Source organism: Mytilus edulis, chromosome 9 (assembly GCF_963676685.1).
Source record: "Mytilus edulis chromosome 9, xbMytEdul2.2, whole genome shotgun sequence".
Classification (NCBI taxonomy): domain Eukaryota; kingdom Metazoa; phylum Mollusca; class Bivalvia; order Mytilida; family Mytilidae; genus Mytilus; species Mytilus edulis.
The window spans coordinates 19,551,224-19,572,162 of NC_092352.1; the positions used below are offsets into that span (position 1 = coordinate 19,551,224).

The following is a 20,939-nucleotide window of genomic DNA, read 5'->3' on the forward strand; positions in this document are numbered from 1 at the left end:
CGTTTATGCATTAATCTCATTCAAAATGTTTTTATGCCCCACCTACGATAGTAGAGGGGCATTATGTTTTCTGGTCTGTGCGTCCGTCCGTCTGTTCGTTCGTCCGTCCGTCCGTCTGTTCGTTCGTCCGTCCGTCTGTCCGTTCGTTCGTCCGTCCGTCTGTCCCGCTTCAGGTTAAAGTTTTTGGTCAAGGTAGTTTTTGATGAAGTTTAAGTTCAATCGACTTCAAACTTAGTACACATGTCCCCTATGATATGATCTTTCTAATTTTAATGCCAAATTAGAGTTTTTACCCTAATTTCACGGTCCACTGAACATGGAAAATGATAGTGCGAGTGGGGCATTCGTGTACTGAGGACACATTCTTGTTTTTAATTCATTGTAATCAGATGTAATCATGATTACTTTGCAAATGTAATCATTAATTTAATCAGATACTTGCAGAAATGATGTAATCATTAATTTAATTTAATCGTACAAATGACAAAGTAATTGTAATTTAATCAATTACATTGAAAGTAATCGGACCCATCTCTGCTGTACACACATTAAGTTACACCAGAGTCGAGATGTGGTAATATTTGTACTATAACCCAACAAATTTGGAAAATATGTAGGACTCAAATCTATGGCGGGTTCCAAATCTATGGCAGATTCCTAATCTATGGCGAATATGACGTTATAAACGTCAAATCTATGGTAGATTTTTGTTTTCTCCTAATCTATGGTAGATTTATGAATTACGTAATTTTCCTGGAAAAAGAGTAAAATATAACGTCACAATAAAATAACGTCATATATAAGTCGTCGCCGACTTCAGCAAGTCTTGTGTTTTTCCCTCTAGAACAATTTTCCGATAATTTAAAGAAAGATGTGATCTTTTATCTATAGGACGGATAATAATTATTTGATATACCGTCCGAATCCCGCGAAGAAGGCTCAGCTATTTTAGTAGTGGATAGTTTGGGAATGGAGTTATAGTAAATATTTTAACGCTAAAATAAATATTATGTAAAAACTGTTTAATTTTTTTTTATAAAAACTGCTTTCTTGTTTGTTAATGGACTTTTTTCCTAGTTGTTTTAATAAATGGATTAAACTGGTACAATGCACAAATTAAGAAATGGTTATTTTTTCAGGAAAGATCATCTTAATCCTAATTTCGGTATTATGGTATATCACTTTTACACTTTTTTATGTTTGACATCATGATTTGGTTGACCATTACGGAACTTTTATTTCACAAATGATTTAGACATGCTCCAGTTGTCGTACATTTCAACTTATTTAAGACAAGTAAGTGATCGTATATGTACTACCTTGTTCTACATTTGCACAAAATCTGCCATAGATTTGGAAACAACAAAAATCCGCCATAGATTAGGAAATTACAAAACTTGCCATAGATTATAATTGTAAAAAATCGGCCATAGATTTGGGATGGCATGACGTTACATTTACCATAGATTAGGAATCTGCCATAGATTTGGAACCCACCATAGATTTGAGTCCTACAAATATAAACCTTATGAAAAGTCCAAGTGTGTTTTGATAAACAAAATCTTTTAAAAAAAATTTGAAAATAACCCAATTTTTTGTCAATTTGGTAACAAATATCATTTATGCCTTCTGCAGAGTAGAACACCAAAAGAAATATGTGATATTTCCTGTGTCGGGCTCGTTTACTTGTTCTCTTACGACGATTATCTTTTGTTTCTGTACATTTTCTGTTTTCTTCTACTTTGAATTTTAATTGTCCGTCGGTTTCTTTAAATTCTTTTGTCTATGTGTTCAGCTATTAAATGTTCATTTCAAATTATTTATTACATGCTAAAGCTCTTATACTTGTAATAAATAAACGGTTTCACAATCTGCGCAAATACTGGTTCACCAGACAAATGTCAATTACTGATGACAACTTATGACAACTTATGACAATACAAATCGTGATACTTTACCAATGATTTGCTGAATGTTATTTCTCTCTCGTCTTATTTAGCTTTTAACTTAAATAGCCTGACAAGTTTGCTTTACTGAAGTACGATTGATAAAAATATTTAAACTTTCCTTTATTGGTATAAAGAATGCTATAGTACCTTTAATAAGTATGTTTGTATTTCTATTTATCAAACTTTATCTTTTGTTTGTTTTTACCATAGACACATGTATTGTAGAACCCTTAACCCATTTAACATTTTCCTTAGTGATTGATAATTGATGCAATCTTCTCATTTATTCACCTTTACCAGCTAACTTAATAAGGAAGTTTATACGCACAAGTGCATATTTTAAAAATCAAGTCAATAGATACACAATTATTAATGTTTGCACAAGACTACATATATATTTTATGTAACTTGTGACATTTATACGTTGGATAGTAATGGCTTTCAGTACAGGGTATCAATCTGTTCAGAAACACAACATTAGGAATATTTACAGCACAAACATTTCATTAGAGAACAGGACAATGAAACGGAAAGTACAAAATCATCGAAAATGTGGCAGAAAGCCTGTTTATGTGGATGTAAAAACTAGTTTAATCACCTACGAATATGTTCCGGAATACAAGACATACATTCCGAAAGCACCTGCATTCAAAACTGTGTCGGGAAGTAAAGCGACAGAAATATCTAAACGATTATACACACCTCGGATGCGAACTCCTAAATTGGAAACAGAATCGGAGATAAAATCTCTTCACCCAGAGCCATCTTCATATGAATCTCAAAATTGTAGTGTTGACAGATTAAGTCAGCCAACAGTAGCTAGTAAAATCAGGCTGCGAATGAGGAGTGCTAATCAACGAAAATTGAAGGTAACAGAAATTACAAATGCTTGTGACAGACTTAATTTACCACCATCACAAAGGTATTTTCCAATGGCGTATAAGAACTGGTTAAATGTTGATGGTACGAAAAGTATGAGATCTAGCTTTCTCTCAACAAATACGAACAAAAGCAGTTTAGACTCGTTAGATTATGATATATAATAGTTAGGCTTTACTTGATGTATCTGTTTATTATGTGTCATAAAAACATTTCTTTATCGCTTAGCAGATCAGACTTCGTTTTAGATGGCATTTAATCGACTGTATTCTTAGGTAATATTACAAATATATTAAAAGAAGATAAAAAGAAGAATGTATTAACACTGGAGAAAAATATTGATTTCTTGTATGGAATAGTAAATCATAAATGTGAACTTATAAAGAAATTTGTCAGTAGTTGAAAACTTATAAAGAAATTTGTCAGTATTTGAAAACTTATAAAGAAATTTGTCAGTAGTTGAAAAATACCAATTGAAATAGATATTAACTTTTTTAAAGGTAGAATTTGTATAGATAATTCGATAAGCAAAGTGAAATGAAACTGAATAAATAGGGAAAGAAATATGACATTTATCTCAACTGTACACGGTCGTTTGTAGAATGCACTTAAAATAACCAGGAGAAATAAGACATCCAAGACTGATGTGCACCACTATTATCTGACTAAACCTACCGAGGCATAAATGCAGTTTGGGATCCTGAACAAAATATGGCAGAATATTTCAGATAAGCAAAAATGTAGCTTATATCATTAATTTAAAAAGATATAATACAACTATAGGTCACCGCGCTAAAAGACAAAACATTGAGGTAATATCTTGTATCTTATATAATTTTGTAATTTTTACCGGGTGACAATGATGTTGCTGATTGCCCTCTGTACTCTACAAAGAAACGGAAGAAGAAAATGCATTGTAAAATGTATGAAATGAAGTATCGAATTGAAGAAGAATTATGAGTATTGGATATGTTTAAAGCCGTATATGCTGCAATGCATTAGACATATTGAATGAAGTATTGAATTGTGTTCGAAACAATAGAGTTTGACCATTAGTACATGTATTGCTATGCAAATGAAAGATACCAAGGGGCATTCAAAAGATAAGCAAACAAACAGCAGATCATAAAACACTACACACAAAACCAAAGATAAAAAGCACTGTTTTTTTTTTATATAAAAGATCAGTCCTATATTCATGTTCTATTTTTATATGCTTATACCTGCATACATGTATGAAAATGTCACTTTCGTATGCACTTTTTTTTATTATTTTAAATATCATAAATCACTTTTCTATGTTCTTGTATTAAAATGTCAATGCACCAGGTATCCGTTTATGAATTTGACAGTTGACTGGTCACAAGTCATGCTTCATATTCGTATATGATAATCTTTCGTACTCAGAAAGTTCGTTTTAATCAAACTAGTATGTAGTCTGAGCAACTACAAAACCTTTGTCTAATCTAAAATCAGTTTTGTCAATTCTTTTTGTAAAAGTATACACCAAAATATGTAACAGCAAGACAACACATATATCAGTAACACAAAAAGACAGAATAAAATTGAAAAAATAGAAAAAAATACTTACTAAAATTTGCATTATGATGAGTTCTAAGACCGCCTCTTGATAAATATATATAAATTTCGAACATCAACTTTTGCATTTTTCAGTACAGAAGTATTTGTAATATATCAATATTTAGAAATGTATTTCTTTCTGTGTTTTGAAATAATATTATCACAAACAAATAGATAATGATATTCATCATCAACACATTTATACATGACAAGGTGCATAAACGATAAGTTCCAGAAATGTCATATTTTCGACCTGTTTTATAGGGATTTTAAGATTACATGTTCTCAGAATCGAATCCATATCCCTTTGTCATTTGTAAGACAAAGGAAATAATGGTCAAGGTTCAATTTAACTATTATCATAAATTCGCTTTCTAGGAACCAAAAAACTTTCGCTTATTTAACCAAAAATTCTAAGAACATGTTGCGCTAGAGAAATTCCTTTCAACTCTAAAGAAAACTATAAATTTCGAAGAAGATTTTTATCGTTAGCTCACTCCTCTAATACAGAAGTAATTCAAAGTACTGGACATAATTTGGAGTGGTCTATAAAAAAAATCTGATAGTAAATAATATGCGGATTACCACGGAAAAGACATGAAAAAGATAATAAAAGTGGTATCAATTTTACTGCACAAGTTGTGCATTTTGACAATTAATGTATTCTCAAAGTTTCGAACAGCGGCATACTACTGTTGCTTTCAATTATATTTCTCAGTGATGCTCGAGACAAAATTATTTGAAACCTAATTTAAATGTCAAAATGCTGAAGAAAAGTGAAAGGACCAAATACATCAACATACTTAAATTGGCCTCGATGAGTCCTTGAGGATAAGGTCTTAAATTTTTTTTCTTGTAAAAAGGCGAGTAAGCAAGCTGAAATTGAGGATTTATTGTAAATTCATTCTTTACCTTTTTGGAGTTTATAGTTTATTAAAATATATCTTGTATTCATTATAGTATGCTCTTCAAACTGCATAAACCTGACGGATCTGTTTCCTTCCGCTGTCCAAGTTCGATAAAGTTGTTCTGGTCTTTTATCGGATTGATTTTTTTATTTGGTCTGCATCTTTTATACTTTTGAGTTGTAGCGTATGATCAATTGTTAGATCTATCGTGAAGCTACATCCTCTTTGTCGATTGGTAACAAATTTTACACCACTCATTGTACACATAAACATATAAAGTTCAACATCTACTGTGCAAACACTTCCTGTTTGATAATAATTTGAAATTATATTTAAAGCACTCATTGTACACAGATAATTTTCATCCATTTTTATGGAGAATCAATGGAATTATAAAACACTAATTGAACAAAGAAATGTCAATTGTATACAAGTGAAAAGATATTAAGGAGCGTTTATGTTGTTTGAATTTTTTACAGCACTTTGTCGATACCTTCTGCAGATGACCATTAGTCACCGAGGGTATAATCAGCTCAGTTGTCAGTACCTCGGTACTGACATGCAAATACGAATTTTATTATATTAAAATTTGATTTATAAAATATTGGGAATTATATTAAATTGAGAAACATATTTCTCTTATGCAAAGCTCCGATTCCTTACCCGGCTTTGCCTATTTCATAAGAAACATTAATTGTGCAGCAAAATTGGTACCGTTTATGTTATTATATCAAACCTTTCCAAAATTTTCCGTTTAACATTTTAATTAATTTTAAAGACACTAAGGTTTCAACTCCATAAGGCAAGGTTTACCTTCGAGGGTTTTGGTTATTTTACATTTCCTTTGTAGTTATTTAGCTCTTCGAATGAATCGGTTCTTATACATCCTTGGCTTTTAAAAAGAGGGCGAATGATACCACAGGGACATTCGAAATGATAGATCGAAAATAAACCGACAACGTAATGGTTAAAAAGGAAAATGACAAACAGACAAATAATAGTACACAAGACACAGCATAGAAAACTTAAGACTAAGCAACACAAACTCCATCAAAAATGGGGGGGGGGGATTTCAGGTTATAAAGCTGTGAGCGTTCCTGATGCAGGGAAATCTAAAACAAAAAACGTTGTGGCCGCATACTATAAATAACGTGTTGCTTTCATTTTATTCCAACAAATCTAGTGGTTATTTAACAGTCTTTCTGCTTATCTATATATCGTACAAAAAAATCTTGGTTTATCTATTGAGAAATTATTTTTATACAAGATGTGAACTTGTTAGCTTTAAAACAAGGTTTAATCCACCATTTTCTACATAAGAAAATGTCTGTACCAAGTCAGGAATATGACCGTTGCAATGGTTTGATTGCGTTTGATGTGTTTGAGCTTTTGATTTTAACATTTGATTAGGGACTTTTCTTTTTGAATTTCATCGGAATTCAGTATTTTTTGTGATTTTACTTTTAAATAAAGTGCAACATGAAGTGTTTCTCTTTTAGATATAGAAGCAATATTTTACTAATGTTTAAGATCAAAGAATAGTAAATGGATTATGTCATAGATTTTGGTAAATTTGCGTACAACTTGGACTCGTTTATTATGTTAGAATAAGGTCTGCTATTAAATAGAAAAAAATAGTAAACACAATAGCTCTTTTATGGAACTTTTATAAAAGAAGTACACTTCTAATACGAAATTTAGCAGACAATCGAAATAATCCAATCAAGTTTTATGTTGAATGATATAGTCTCCTTTTATCAACTGCCCAATTCGTCTATTCCGGCAAAATGATATAGAAAAATAGAGCATTTTGTTGTCGAGTTCTGTACATATTGTTGTCATTTTACATAAATTATCATTATAAGATACCCGCGTCAAGACATATCTTACCCACTGATTGTGCATTCTTAATATTATTATTTGGTTTTGACATGTAATCTGAAGGGATATATTTGGCATCAAAGCAAATACAACTATCAGTAATTCGGTCTGATATGTAGAAAATTATCTCCACTTTGTTGATATTATAACTTACACATTTGCTCACTTCTTTCCAATTGTAGCAACACGAAACACTTGAATATCAAACATGTTAATATAGTCTTTAAAAGTGTCTCCACTGAGAATAAACAATGAACTTTGCCTTACATCACAAAAATAACCAAGTTAATAAAATACATTTTGTATATGCCATTCATTAGTTCTTAATTCCAGAGTGTATGTCCCTCTACAGTCAACCAGTTTCTATACCTTGCTTGTACATATCCTTATGGAGGATGTCTATTATATTTATCACAAGAATTCCTTATATTCTCAACATTTATTAACCGATCCTTTCTGCTTCTCGTCTGAAATCTTATATAGCTTGATACAGTTGGTTGGTTCAGTCTAAGAATATTTAATCTGCAGTCTACCAGCGATGGTTGAACGATGCCCTTTTTATCTGTACATCTTTCCCTATTGCTGCTGCTTTCTCTGTAAGCAGATGATGATGGAGTGCTTAATCTTTCTACCATCTCATTTATCTTGTCACCAGAAGCTGCTCTAAATGCTGCTGCTTTAGGAATGTAAGTCATATATTCTGGAAAGTACTCATAGTTGACAATGTTCACATTTTTGGATAGAGGTGCAAATCCCGGGCCTCTGTAAATTATCCTTTGGTTTCTCATTTTGATATAAGACTACCCTTTTCTGCATTATTTCTTAAATCAAATTCTTTTTTTTTTTTAATTTAATTTTATGTTAAAACAAAATGTGGGATAAACAATACTTTTATTGTTTCAACGTTTTTTTTTTCAATTTATGATCGTTCCAAACCATTTGTCAACATAGTTAACACAATTCACTTCTTGTACAGATTCATAACCCGTTTATATTTAATCAGTGTAAAATGATTTATTTCAACATATAGTTAAAATGTCCAATTTACACGAAATAATTAAGTTTGCTTTGTATTTATGATAAATGTCCTTAATGTTATGTATGACCTTGTTGTATCAAAATATCTCCCAATAAGGACCAGTATTGACAACTTTATTGTATCAATCTTGCCTTAAACAATTATCAAAATATGAAACATTATATCAGTAAAAATGTATGAGGAAAATCCATAAAGTAAAGAAAAAGGTGACATTTCAAATAAACACAATACAAGTATTTAGAAACAAATATTGAATTATTGATACAGTACAGAATTATTCTACTCTTTAAACATGAATTAAAGGATAGGTGACCGTTATATATTCGTCGATAAGACAGCAAATCATTTGGTGTATAATTCTTTCTTTGTCAGATGCGTCTTTAATCTTAATGATGGACTCTCGGGATTAAGCAATGATTAATCAAGATATGACGGTTTTTTCATATATCACAAAACTTTTTGAGAAGAATACAAGATGGCGAAACAAAGATTAAATGAATTTTAATAAATTGTTATATTATCTTTAAAATAATGTAAAGCGGATACAGTTTAATAAAAATGAATATTCAGCAAACGTTATATTGGTAGTCATATAGAAAGTTTGAATTATAAATATTTCGTTGCAGTTGCTACAGTACAAATTCGGATTCATTAGAATCCAGATACCTCTTTAAAAAACAATTGGAAGATTTTCAATTCAAGTCCTCAACTAAAGTTATATAATACACAATTAAGCACATAAATGATTTCCTTTGTTGTTTTTATTTCTCGAATCTGATAGGTTGTTATCAAAAAGAAATCAGACATTTATTTTTAATGATGGACCAAATTTTTAATGATGGACCAAATACATAATAACCACGAGCTCTTATGCCTGGTATCACCAGCCTAGTAGTCAGCACTTCTGTGTTGACATGAGTTGTCATTGATATGGTCATAATTATAGATTTACTGTTTACAAAACTTTGATTTTTTTAAAATACCAAGGCTTTTCTACCTCAGGAGTATATTACCTCAACTGTATTTGGCAAAACTTTTAGGAATTTTTGGTCTTCAATGCTCTTCAACTTCGTACTTTATTTGGCCTTTCTAAAAAATAATATCTTCCAGCGTCATTGATGAATCTTCTGTAGACGAAACGCGTGTTTGGCGAAAATGTAAAATTTCAATCCTGGTATCTAGGAAAAATTATACAAAAAATAAAAAAAACAATACATATTACGTACACTCTTTATATCTATACCTTAATGTAAAACATTCTATATTTAAATATTCATTTAACACTTGTAATTTTGGGGCCCTTTATAGCTTTTTGTTCGGTGTGAGCCAAGGCTCCGTGATGAAGGCCGTACATTGACCTATAATGATTTACTTTTATAAATTGTTATTTGGTTGGAGAGTTGTCTCATTGGCACTAACACCACATCTTCCTATATCTATGTAAATATGAACTATTATATGATAATGATACACATTTGATACAGCATGTAATTTTAATAAAACAACTCAATCGGTTGACAAATTTCAAAAGACACAATTTATTTTTCAAAAGTTGAGAATCCTTGTACCTTTGATAACTATTTACAATCTGTTATGATACTGGCTGTATCAGGATGAGCAGTTTATGTTGTTTAATTGGTTTTCATGCCGTGTTTCTGATGGGATTATGTAAAGTAAAATTTGTGTTTTGTAACACCAATTGCCACATAGTGTGTATGTAAATCGTTTTATGACTTCTATTAGCATTTTTTAAAATTGAATTTATAATTTATTTTATATACATATAAAAGATACTGGAAGTATAAAAAAAACCATATGAAATACCAGCTATATTTTAAAAGTTTATGACTTGAATTGATGCTGTAAAATGTCGAATAGGAATAAAGAATATATTCCTGAATATAAGATATTTATTCAAAAAGCACCTACTTTTCAAACAAAGTCTAAATATGAAATCAACAAAATAGTGGAACGGTTAAATACGTCAAAAACAAGGCCAAACAAGGATCAGGAACAGCAAGGAACAAAAAGGCCTCCAACGGTGAGAACGAAACAATTCAGTGCACTGAGCCTTAATCAACCAACAGTATCTAGCTATATTCGTTTCCTTATGAGTACCAGAAAAGCCGAGATATTTACAGCGGAGTCTATTAAAAATGCTTGTGTAAAAGATAAACGACATCCTCCCCATGGACAGCTACCATCAAAATTCAGGAACTGGTTATTATTGAAGGACAAAGCCGTGACAAACAGTATATCTCTTAGACCATGGAACTTATATGCAATTTTATTTACAAGTTTACAAAATGAATGTGACTGATAGAAGTTGTCGGAAGTAATATATGGGTAGGCATAAGAATGACAATCGAACCACCAAATAAGTTCTCTCAAATATAAGATTCATGTTTAGAATTATAATCAACATTAACATTAAGGTTTGTAACGGATCTGTAAAAGAATTTTACTTCCTTTACTTTCTATCATATCTGGCTTCAATTCATCAAGAACATATAAGTATGGTATCACAACTGTTTGAATTCATCTGACTTGAATATCACATATTATTTATTGAGGACCTAAAAATCCCAAAGATGTCGTCAAATCAACTATAGTAATCTATGCATAGGGGAGTAAACCCTTAGTATTTCAGACAGCCATTTCAAAGTTTACTAACAGTTGATACATAAATACGTCAAAATCAATGATAATTCATGCCAACATAGAAGTGCCGATTGCTAAGCTTGAGACATCAAAGGACAGTGTAGTGATTGGCGTACATGTCTTTAATAATCTAACCTGAAGATATTATCTTATTTATAAACTGTTCATTTAATCACTGCTTTTTCAAAGTTGTAAACGTTATCACAGTACTTCAATACGAAGATCTAACAACACAAAATTAGATACTCCAGAAGGTGCAATTCTTGTCCAAATATAAAACATCATACAATAGGATATTGGTCTTGTGTACAAAATGATCACAATTCTAAAAGAGGGACGAAAGATACCAAAGGGACAGTCAAACTCATAAATCTAAAACAAACTGACAACTCCATGGCTTAAAATGAAAAAGACAAACAGAAAAACAATAGTACACACGACACAACATAGAAAACTAAAGAATAAACAACACGAACCCCACCAAAAACTAGGGGTGATCTCAGCTGCTCCGGAAAGGTAAGCAGATCCTGCTCCACATGTGGCACCCGTCGTGTTGCTTATGTGATTACAAATCCGGTAAATAGTCTAATTCGGTAGGTCATATTCATGAAAGGGAAGGGGATTATAGTTACGACGTAAGGAACATATCCGATATCATTTGTGAAACGGTTATTCCATAACGGTCAACCAACTCGTGATGGCGTCCGTAAAATTTACGAAGGGATGATTTCAACTTCACTATTTGGAACTCTTGGTTTAATAGCTTCCTTGTGAGCAGCAAACCTCTATCAAGAAAATCATGATAGGAAATGCAAGCACGGGAATATCGTATCAGTTGGGAGATATATACCCCGTATGCAGGTGCTGCTGGAATGTTGCTACTTAGAAATGGAAAGTTCACAATTGGAAAGCTGAAATCATCTCTTTTGTCGTAAAGTTTTGTTTTCAACCGACCCTCAGTGTCAATTTCTAGATGTAAGTCAAGATATGAAGCCGACTTAATTGTATCTGTAGTATCCTTTATCTCTAGTTCGATTGGATAGATGCGTTCCACATAGTCACCAAATTTTGAATTGTTTAGTGAAAGAACCCTACATTACCCAGATGATATCGAATACAATCGAACAATCTCCTTCCCTTTTTATGAATTGGACCTACCGAATTGTAATATTATCCGGGTTTGTAATAACCATGATCAACACTACGGGTGCCACATGTAGAGCAGAATCTGCTTACCCTTCTGGAGCACCCGAGATCACCCCCAGTTTTTGATGGGGTTCGTGTTGCTTAGTCTTTAGTTTTCTATGTTGTGTCTTGTGTACTATTATTTGCTTTTTTTGTCTTTTTCATTTTTAGCCATGGCGTTGTCAGTTGATTTTCAATCTATGAGTTTGACTGTCCCTCTGGTATCTTTCGCCCCTCTTTTACATGTATCTTAAATCCTAATACGTGTCTAATGCTAAAGTTTGAAATGGTATTTCATTAAATGGTGACGAAGAATAGAAAACACCATCACCGATAGAATCAACACATACAAAAAAAAATACAATAGCAAGAAAAAATGTGAACCTATTGAAAAACAGAAGTAAACTAAGAATTGAAGTAAAATAATTATCAATTAAAACAAAAGGACCTTTTTTGAAGTATTTGGTTCATTCCGACCAAAAAGACATTTAAGATTTTTTTTGCTCTTGAAGGGTATGTAATTCCTGTCTTACTAGTATTTGAGTAAACTGGTGCTGTCCCATAGCAAAATAAAAGTCAGCTGATGTATCGTAATCGGTGTAAGTCCAACACGAGAATCGAGACTTTGGTTACGACAATTCGAACAAATATGTCGTCAACTGTGAAGCAGGTTTTTCGTTGCAGTCAATCAAAAACAAAAGTTTTCCATAAATCAACTTATCATAGACAACAGGAAAAGTATGTATACTCATCATAGATTACAGGAAAATTATGTGTACTCATCATAGATAACAGGAAAAGTATGCGTACGTTAGACAAGCGATTAGTCTACAATATACTCATCGAAGTAGCTCTAAAATCAACAGTTGCAAAGCCAAATAAAACATTACGAAGATATTATTGATATGATTTCAGTTAGATTTAAAGTTACACTGTTGTTCGTTCATTATAACGATAAAAATCTTTGATTATTTATTTCAATCTATCTAAGGCTATGAGATGGACCTGTGTAAATACGGTATATGTTAAAGTTTTTTTAACTATAGCTGTGGAAAGGTTCTTATAAACATTCTCCTCCATAAATCTTGAAAATGTCTTAGGATCAATTTCTTATTATTATCGGAGATTGCTTAAAGCTTATTTCACAGTATGGTTTTCGCTCATTGTTAAATGCCGAACGGTGACATTTAGTTCTTTTATAATCCTTGTTTGTTTATAGATAGTTTCAAATCAAATCAGCAGAATTGATTATTGGTTAAAAAACAAGCGATAAACTCTTTTAGAATATTTCCACACTATGAAAAAAAATCATTTAATATTTGCATTATTTTTATTCTTAAGGTAGTACCTAACACTACAGGGAGATAACTCTGTAAAATCAGCAGAACGTTTTAATGACGCTGTGTTCTTAATGGAATCTTAAGTTTCTCAATAATCAAAATGAGTGTTTGTCAAACTGCTATATAACCAGTGTAATTTTTCTGATTAAACGGTTGGTTCAATTTTTTTGATTTTTTATATTTTTGGTCAAAGTAAATACTTTGTCAAAATTTTAAGAAAATTGAACGAGCTAAATTAATTTTAGTTCAGGTGTTAGGTACCACCTTAATAAACCCTGCAATAAAACTCTATACTGCTGTTCTCTTTCATTTTCAATATAATACAGTACTACTTAATAAATGAAATAAATGATTAACAACAAATGGTAATTTTTCTAACATATTTAAATGCATGGACAATCTTCAGCGATTTAAATAAACGATATTAACTTTACCATTAGAAATGAATAAGGTTCAATAACCATGACTAGTCTACATTGGTATAAAATAGGTAGGGGAATCTGGCAGATTTAAAATAAAATCTAGCAAAACGACCACACAAATTGAAGTCTGACTTTATATACTTATTTAAATCTATATGAATGTTTAAAAACCTTCTCTGATCTTTCGTTCTTTAAACTAGTAAAATTTCATACAGAAAATTTGACTCGTATAAACATGCTTTTGTACACAAGGTAAACTAATAAGATATTGAACATCAAATTTTTAAATTATTTTCTATTATCCAGCACTTCTGCGTTGACATGACATATCATTGGTGTAGTAATTATGTAAATTACTGATTTTTGAATTGTTGACACATAGGGGTTCTTCTACACAGCATGAAGACACTACACACAGAAACCCACCATAAATTAACGCCAAAATGATTATGAAACAACTACTTTTACGTTAACAATTCAAAGCATTACATAAATAATGCAAGAAGAATTAAGTCGTTTAAACCACCAAGTCAGGAATATGACAGCTGTTATACATTTGTTTGAGCTTTTTGATTTTACCATTTTAGTTAGGAACTTTCTGTTTTAAATTTTCATTGGATTTGTTTTGTGATTTTACTTTTAACTCGTATATAAGTTGAACCCTCATCCATGTATCAATCCATATCAGTATCCGCTGCATGGTATTTATTCATGTACAATTTATGTCCTTTGGATCGAGTATCCACTAAATACTCCAAGAAGACTTTTCATGTATCAACTGTTATCGCGAAATTAGCAAAAAGTAAAACTTCACGATTAACAGTTTGACGAAAGCGAAGCGAGATAACTCTATATAAAAACTGCATTAACATGTCAAGATGTGAAACCGCGAAACTACTTTCAAGTGAAGATAAAGTGTCATCACAAAATTATTCCGTATGGCATTTTATAAAGTTTCAAATGATTAAAAAAGCATGACATCTTTTTCAAATTTCAAAATACATTAAGAGTACTGTGAAGCGAGACGAAATAAATGAAAGTTTCCCGAATTGACAGAAGACTTTATTTATATCACCAAGATCACAATCCATCTTAGGCATTCTTATCTCAAACTCAGATTATGTTCGATCACAAAAAGCTAATCATAATAAAATTTTTATAAAATGGTCAAATATACAACAAACAAGCTTAACATTCCGCTACAGGAAAAATTTTAAATCGCCATTTCCTTGGCCATTTCGGCGAAAAAACGTAAAAACGTAAAGAAACAAAAATAACAAACTCAAAGGAAAATTTAAAATAGAAAGACCCTATCAAATAGCAAAATCAAAAGCTCAAACAAATCAAACGAATGGAAAACAACTGTGATATTGGCACTGGAGAACATGTTTAAGGCAAATACCATTGTTGATAAATAAAAGTAGCACCTAACCGTACAGATCATAGTTACTTTCTATATTTTTATGTTTATGTTAGGTGTCAACTATACCATGTATACATGGTTCTGATGCATAGATGATGCAGTGTGGTCATATTTATAGTTATTTAATAAAGTTAACGGTACTAATGTTCTTGCACCAGATGCGCATTTCGACAATACATGTCTCTTCAGTGATGCTCGTGGCCAAAATAATTGAAATTCAAAGCTTATATAAAAGATGAAGAGCTATAATCCAAAAGTTCCAAAAAGTATAGACAAATCCGTGAAAGGAATCAGAGCTTTGCATGACGGAGATACATTCCTTCATTTACAATAATTTCTATCATTTTGTAACAGCAAATTTTAATAACAAAAAATCCGTATTTTCATGCCAGTACCGAAGTACTGGCTACTGGGCTACGTTTAAACTTCTCAAGCGGCTCACAACGAAAAAAAAAAAGACTCTAGTTACCTGTATGTTGAATTCTTATCTTTTTCACGAAAACTGTTGATTAATTTGAAAACATTTATGAGTTTGCAATTTTGCGGTAGATAAATTATTTTAAACTTTACAATTGAAACAGAAATTGTATTTGGTGATAAATACGTATTCATGTCTGTTGTGTTGTTAATCAGGGTAAATTTAATGCTGCTTTTCTAATTGGATATTTGAAGCAGAAAGTGTGTTTTGCAACCATTTTCTACATAAGAAAATGCCTGTACCTATTCAGGAATATGACAGTTGTTATCTATTCCATTATTGTGTTTTGCCATTTAATTAGGGACTTTCCATTTTTAATTTTTCTCAGAGTTCAGTATTTTTGTGATTTTACTTTTTGATCGTGTTGAAAGGTACATAGTGTGAATGTAAATAATTAAAATCTTCTCTGAATGTAAATAACTAAAATCTTCTCTGAATGTAAATAATTAAAATCTTCTCTGAATGTCAATAACTAAAATCTTCTCTGAATGTAAATAATTAAAATCTTCTCTGAATGTAAATAACTGAAATCTTCTCTGAATGTAAATAATTAAAATCTTCTCTGAATGTCAATAACTAAAATCTTCTCTGAATGTAAATAATTAAAATCTTCTCTGAATATAAATAACTAAAATCTTCTCTGAATGTCAATAATTAAAATCTTCTCTGAATGTAAATAATTAAAATCTTCTCTGAATATAAATAATATAAAATCTTCTCTGAATGTAAATAATTAAAATCTTCTCTTTATCATAAACTTATATTATCAATGATTAGAAAAAAAGGCACATTTGAAGTGATATGAAAGTCTATGATGTGAATTATTGTTTAAAAATTGTGATTATGAATCATGAATGTATTACTGAATGTATAATATTCATTCTGAAATCACAAGTTATGAAACTGTGGAACGATTATGTACTCAAAAGACAAAATGAAAGATGGTCAGCAGCTACTAAACATCATTTGATCTGCATCGATGACAGATATTCAGTGCACAGGTCTTAAATCAATGATTTTTACATAGCAGTATTTGTTTCAAAATGAGAAAAAGGCCAGCACCTTAAAGTTATAGTTTTGTGATTTCTTCTCCAACAAATCCCAACAAGTCAAAACATCAATATACACTGTTCGTACCAGTGGTTGTCAGGATTTACAAACATAAAAAACCTATAAAATCCAGAACATCGTCATAGATTACGATTGAGAAATCAAACAAAATAACATGAAATACCATATAGAATTTTGATTAATTTGAAACACTAAGGTTTATGTATCCCAATTCATATAGATATCTGTAGCCGTAACCGTGCTTGGTGCAATTTATATCCTTAAATTTTGGTCGTTTGTACGGAATTTTAAACGAGGTCAAGAAATCGTGAAAAAAATGATAGGCCCAAAATCAAGTATTTTTACCAAAAAAGTTATGAAGACTCCATCGAGACCATTCTCGAAAAGGCATGTTAAGTTTAAACGAATGTATTTGGTGTTCAAGTTATCTGTGAATTCATTCGTAACTTGTGACCCGTGGCGAGTTAGAGTAGTATGATATGGACAGTTCTCCGACATTATTCAGTCTCTAATGTTGAACTCACAATTTTATTGTTTTTCTCTCCTTTTTTGATTTTTGTAACATCGAGGTTAATAGTCCCCCCCCCCATTTTTTAAAAACCTACCGGCTAGTATGAACATTAATCCAAAAGAAATTATTTTATCTATGCTGTTGAATCATACTAGAATATCGTTTAAAAACAATGAATAAAAACGTCACAAATAAGCAAATACCTACGATGACCATGTATATTTAATATATTAACGAAATCAGTCTTTATTGAACCAAATCTAAATTTAACGGGTATTCTCTCTAATTTCATTCCAACTGACGTCACACAGACATATCTCAACAATAAGCTTATTGTAAAGTTCAAAATGTCAGCACAGTCTATTAATATAGGGAGAATCCATATTATACTAACTAATAATCGATAATATTAAATGGTATGAACAGGGTCACCAATGTAAACAGATCAATGTAAATAGCCGCGTATACATTTAAGTATCTCCCACATGGTCAGTCGGTTGGAAAAGGGGAATTTATAGTTTATTTTGAATTTCTATTGTTATAATCCTTAGCCTTTATAAAAGCTGATAAAGTCTAGCCATGGCATATAACAAACTAGCAATCAAGACTTGTACATCTTACCATGGAAGACTCGATATATTGTGACAGATCATTTCTGGTGGGTTTACGGGTAAATCGGGAACGAATGCAACAAATAACTTCAAATTGTTAAAAATTTAAGATAATCAAATCATCAGATATGTCTAAAACTCTTCTTTTAATATTGAATTATTTTTTAAAGAAGGAAAAAATAATTTATCTTTAAGTAAATCATTTCTATCTTTTTAAATTTCCGTTAAAGCTCTTGTGTTTTTGATGTTTTATTCAAATTTGGCTTATGATATACTACTGCCTACATCTGAACAATTGTTGGACATTGAAATGAATCCATGAATTAAAACTGCTTTGAGGGTGCTACAATTTGCGTTTTTTCCCTACATAATGCACATCTTTTACTCATTATATCGTGTTTATCCATTAAAAATATGCATTTACTATTCAGGCGTTACAGGAGAATATAAATACGACGCATACAGAACTGACAGAGAATTTACAAAAGACGACATGCCAATGGAACACGTTGGCAATTCTGTTGATGGGCGTTCCTTTATGCTTTTTCCAGATTACAAGTAGAACGAAGGACCAAAAATGTTCTAAAAGATTGGTCAATTTTAGAATTGTAAGTCTTTGTTTTGTAATTAAAGTCAAGCAAAACTCTAGTATGACTATCTGTACATGTTTTTATTTTATTTTATTATTCAACAATTTTTCGACTCTTCCTTGACGGTTTTCCTGTGTGATCTATTCAAGTTGTTTGAATTCAATTGCATAAAAACAATTATTGAAATATGCGTAAAAAGAAATAGGCCAATAAAAATCGTATCTTTAAGAAACGTTGAAACAGATAAAATATTCACATATGTTTAAGTGACTTATTATTTTATTCCGTTTTCAGATACTCACAGGACTGATCGCTCTTCTAACAACATGTTACTTGATGAAGAACATCCAGGACATGTTTGGAGAAACTGGCGCCGTTATTGGAACCTTTACATCAGTTACTGTTGAAATCGAGATGGTAGGTTGATAATATTTCACAATGTGACAGTTTTCTAAAAAAAAAGATTTGCCAAATAAAGCACGGGCTTATTTTTAATCATTACTTATAACAATATATTCTAGATCAGAAGGATACTTAAGTTTTGGTCAAATTAGAAATTAAGATAAAAATATGTGAATAATTTTAATATAAAATTATATTTTCAGAAATACGTCACAAATGGAACTATGAATTGCATTTTATTTGCATTGTATGTGCTATTGGTACTGACGCAAACATACCTTCATCGTTCGACAACGAAAGAACAGAAATCCAAATTAGAAGAGGTAAGCTGAAAATAGATCTTCTGCATAGATATTTTTAAACTTCCATGCCAAGTATTCATATTCTTTATTTTTGAATTCCTTTATTTTCATTCTTGAAATATCTCGCAAAAAAACGAACAAAATTCACAATTCTATCTATTATATATTTCTTAATTTATGTAACAATTATGCAATATCGTTTACAATAAGTATTTTGATGTATTTTATTTATTCATTTTATAGGAATCGACATCAGTGAGCAATGAATCTTTATTTTCCAAGCTTACTTTTGGATATTGCACAAAGTAAGTATATTAAAACTAAATTGACTTGTTGGAAGTACATAAAATTATTTAAAATATATCAGAAGTTCAGAAAAATGAATTGATGCGTTTTGATTATTTTTGTGGTTTCGTCAAAATATTCCACAATTATAAGAGCACGTACTTTTTTACTCATAATTGGCATATAGTGTTCGGGTGGGAAGCCTTTTTTCGTAGGCTTGTGAGTTAGAATCTATATGATAAAAAACAAAGCAATATGTAATTATATTATTTAATGTTGTCGCATTGTACAAATGTTGTATTCATGTAGTTTATGTTTCGAGATGTAATTAATCAAACATTTGTTTTACCAACAGACTTGTCATTAAAGGATACAGACAAAAATTAGACAAAAAAGATTTATTTCCATTGAATGAAGAGGAGACGTCAGCATGTGTTGTACCAAGATTTGAGAAATACTGGAATCAGGAAGTTGATTATATCAAAAGGTACGTTGTTTATCCTGTATCTCTTTGAAAAATTACCAGTTTGAAAATTAGTATCATTTTTCGCATCAGTTCTTAAAATATAAATTGTTATGAAGCTATAAAAGTTTTTTTTAATAGGCAGTTCTGATGTATTACATTTGGTAATCCCATAAATATATTTCTATCTTAAATTTGCAGAAGTTGTGTTGTTTCAACAACAAAGAAGGCAGGCAAAGGCAATGAAGAATTAAAACAACAGCCACGACTTGTTAAATGTTTATTAACGGCGTTTGGACCATATGTACTAGGTGCTGCTATGTTGAATTTACTATCAAGTATTTTTGGATTGCTCACACCTTTTGTCCTTAGGTATGTATGAAAGATGGACGAAACATATATCCTAATTAATTTTATATTAATTTCCTCTGAAACTTGTATCTTTGAATCAACGATGAATCTTTTCAGTAGCTGTAATTAGCTATAATGTGTATTTTCTCATATCAGTGATATGCATTTCTGTACAAGTCTATAAAGCAATATATTTGTTTACATTTCATATACGGTGGCAACTAACGTTCAATCAACTAATCTTTATTTTATTATTATTTTTTTTGCATTTTGCAGATTATTAATTCAGTTTACTGAAGATCACACCAATGCCATGTGGAAAGGATACATGTACGCTATATTGATGTTTGGACTCACCATTGGCAAAACCGTTTTTGAAACTCAACAGGGACTAAGAAATTGTAGCGGTGAAAGGCGTATGTGGATAGCAATTTCATCAGTCATATACAAAAAAGGTAAATTCACTATATTTTTTGTCAAATTGGGAGTAAAGTCGTATTCTTCTAAAAAATTGATAAATATCCAAGGGACTGATCAATGTTAAGAGTAATAATCATATGGGAACGGTTTTAAGTGAAAGAAATAAATCATTATTTGTGAGATGAAT

The 20,939-nt window shown here is 30.9% G+C and overlaps 2 protein-coding genes across 2 annotated transcripts in view; both read left to right on the forward strand.

Moving 5' to 3' along the window:
- Window positions 1-2,224: 2,224 nt before the first annotated feature.
- LOC139487781 (uncharacterized) lies at window positions 2,225-3,869 on the forward strand. The gene has a single exon (XM_071272860.1). The coding sequence runs from the start codon at window positions 2,384-2,386 to the stop codon at window positions 2,990-2,992; it is 609 nt and encodes a 202-aa protein (XP_071128961.1). The 5' UTR covers window positions 2,225-2,383; the 3' UTR covers window positions 2,993-3,869.
- A 6,235-nt stretch (window positions 3,870-10,104) lies between these two features.
- Window positions 10,105-20,939, forward strand: part of LOC139489853 (multidrug resistance-associated protein 1-like) — a 30,107-nt gene continuing 19,272 nt past the window's right edge. Inside the window, exons 1-8 of the mRNA XM_071276700.1 lie at window positions 10,105-10,489; window positions 18,371-18,447; window positions 18,824-18,946; window positions 19,135-19,254; window positions 19,477-19,538; window positions 19,874-20,005; window positions 20,183-20,353; window positions 20,609-20,819. Of these exons, the coding sequence (XP_071132801.1) occupies window positions 10,105-10,489; window positions 18,371-18,447; window positions 18,824-18,946; window positions 19,135-19,254; window positions 19,477-19,538; window positions 19,874-20,005; window positions 20,183-20,353; window positions 20,609-20,819 (1,281 nt within the window). The remainder of the gene's footprint in view (window positions 10,490-18,370; window positions 18,448-18,823; window positions 18,947-19,134; window positions 19,255-19,476; window positions 19,539-19,873; window positions 20,006-20,182; window positions 20,354-20,608; window positions 20,820-20,939) is intronic.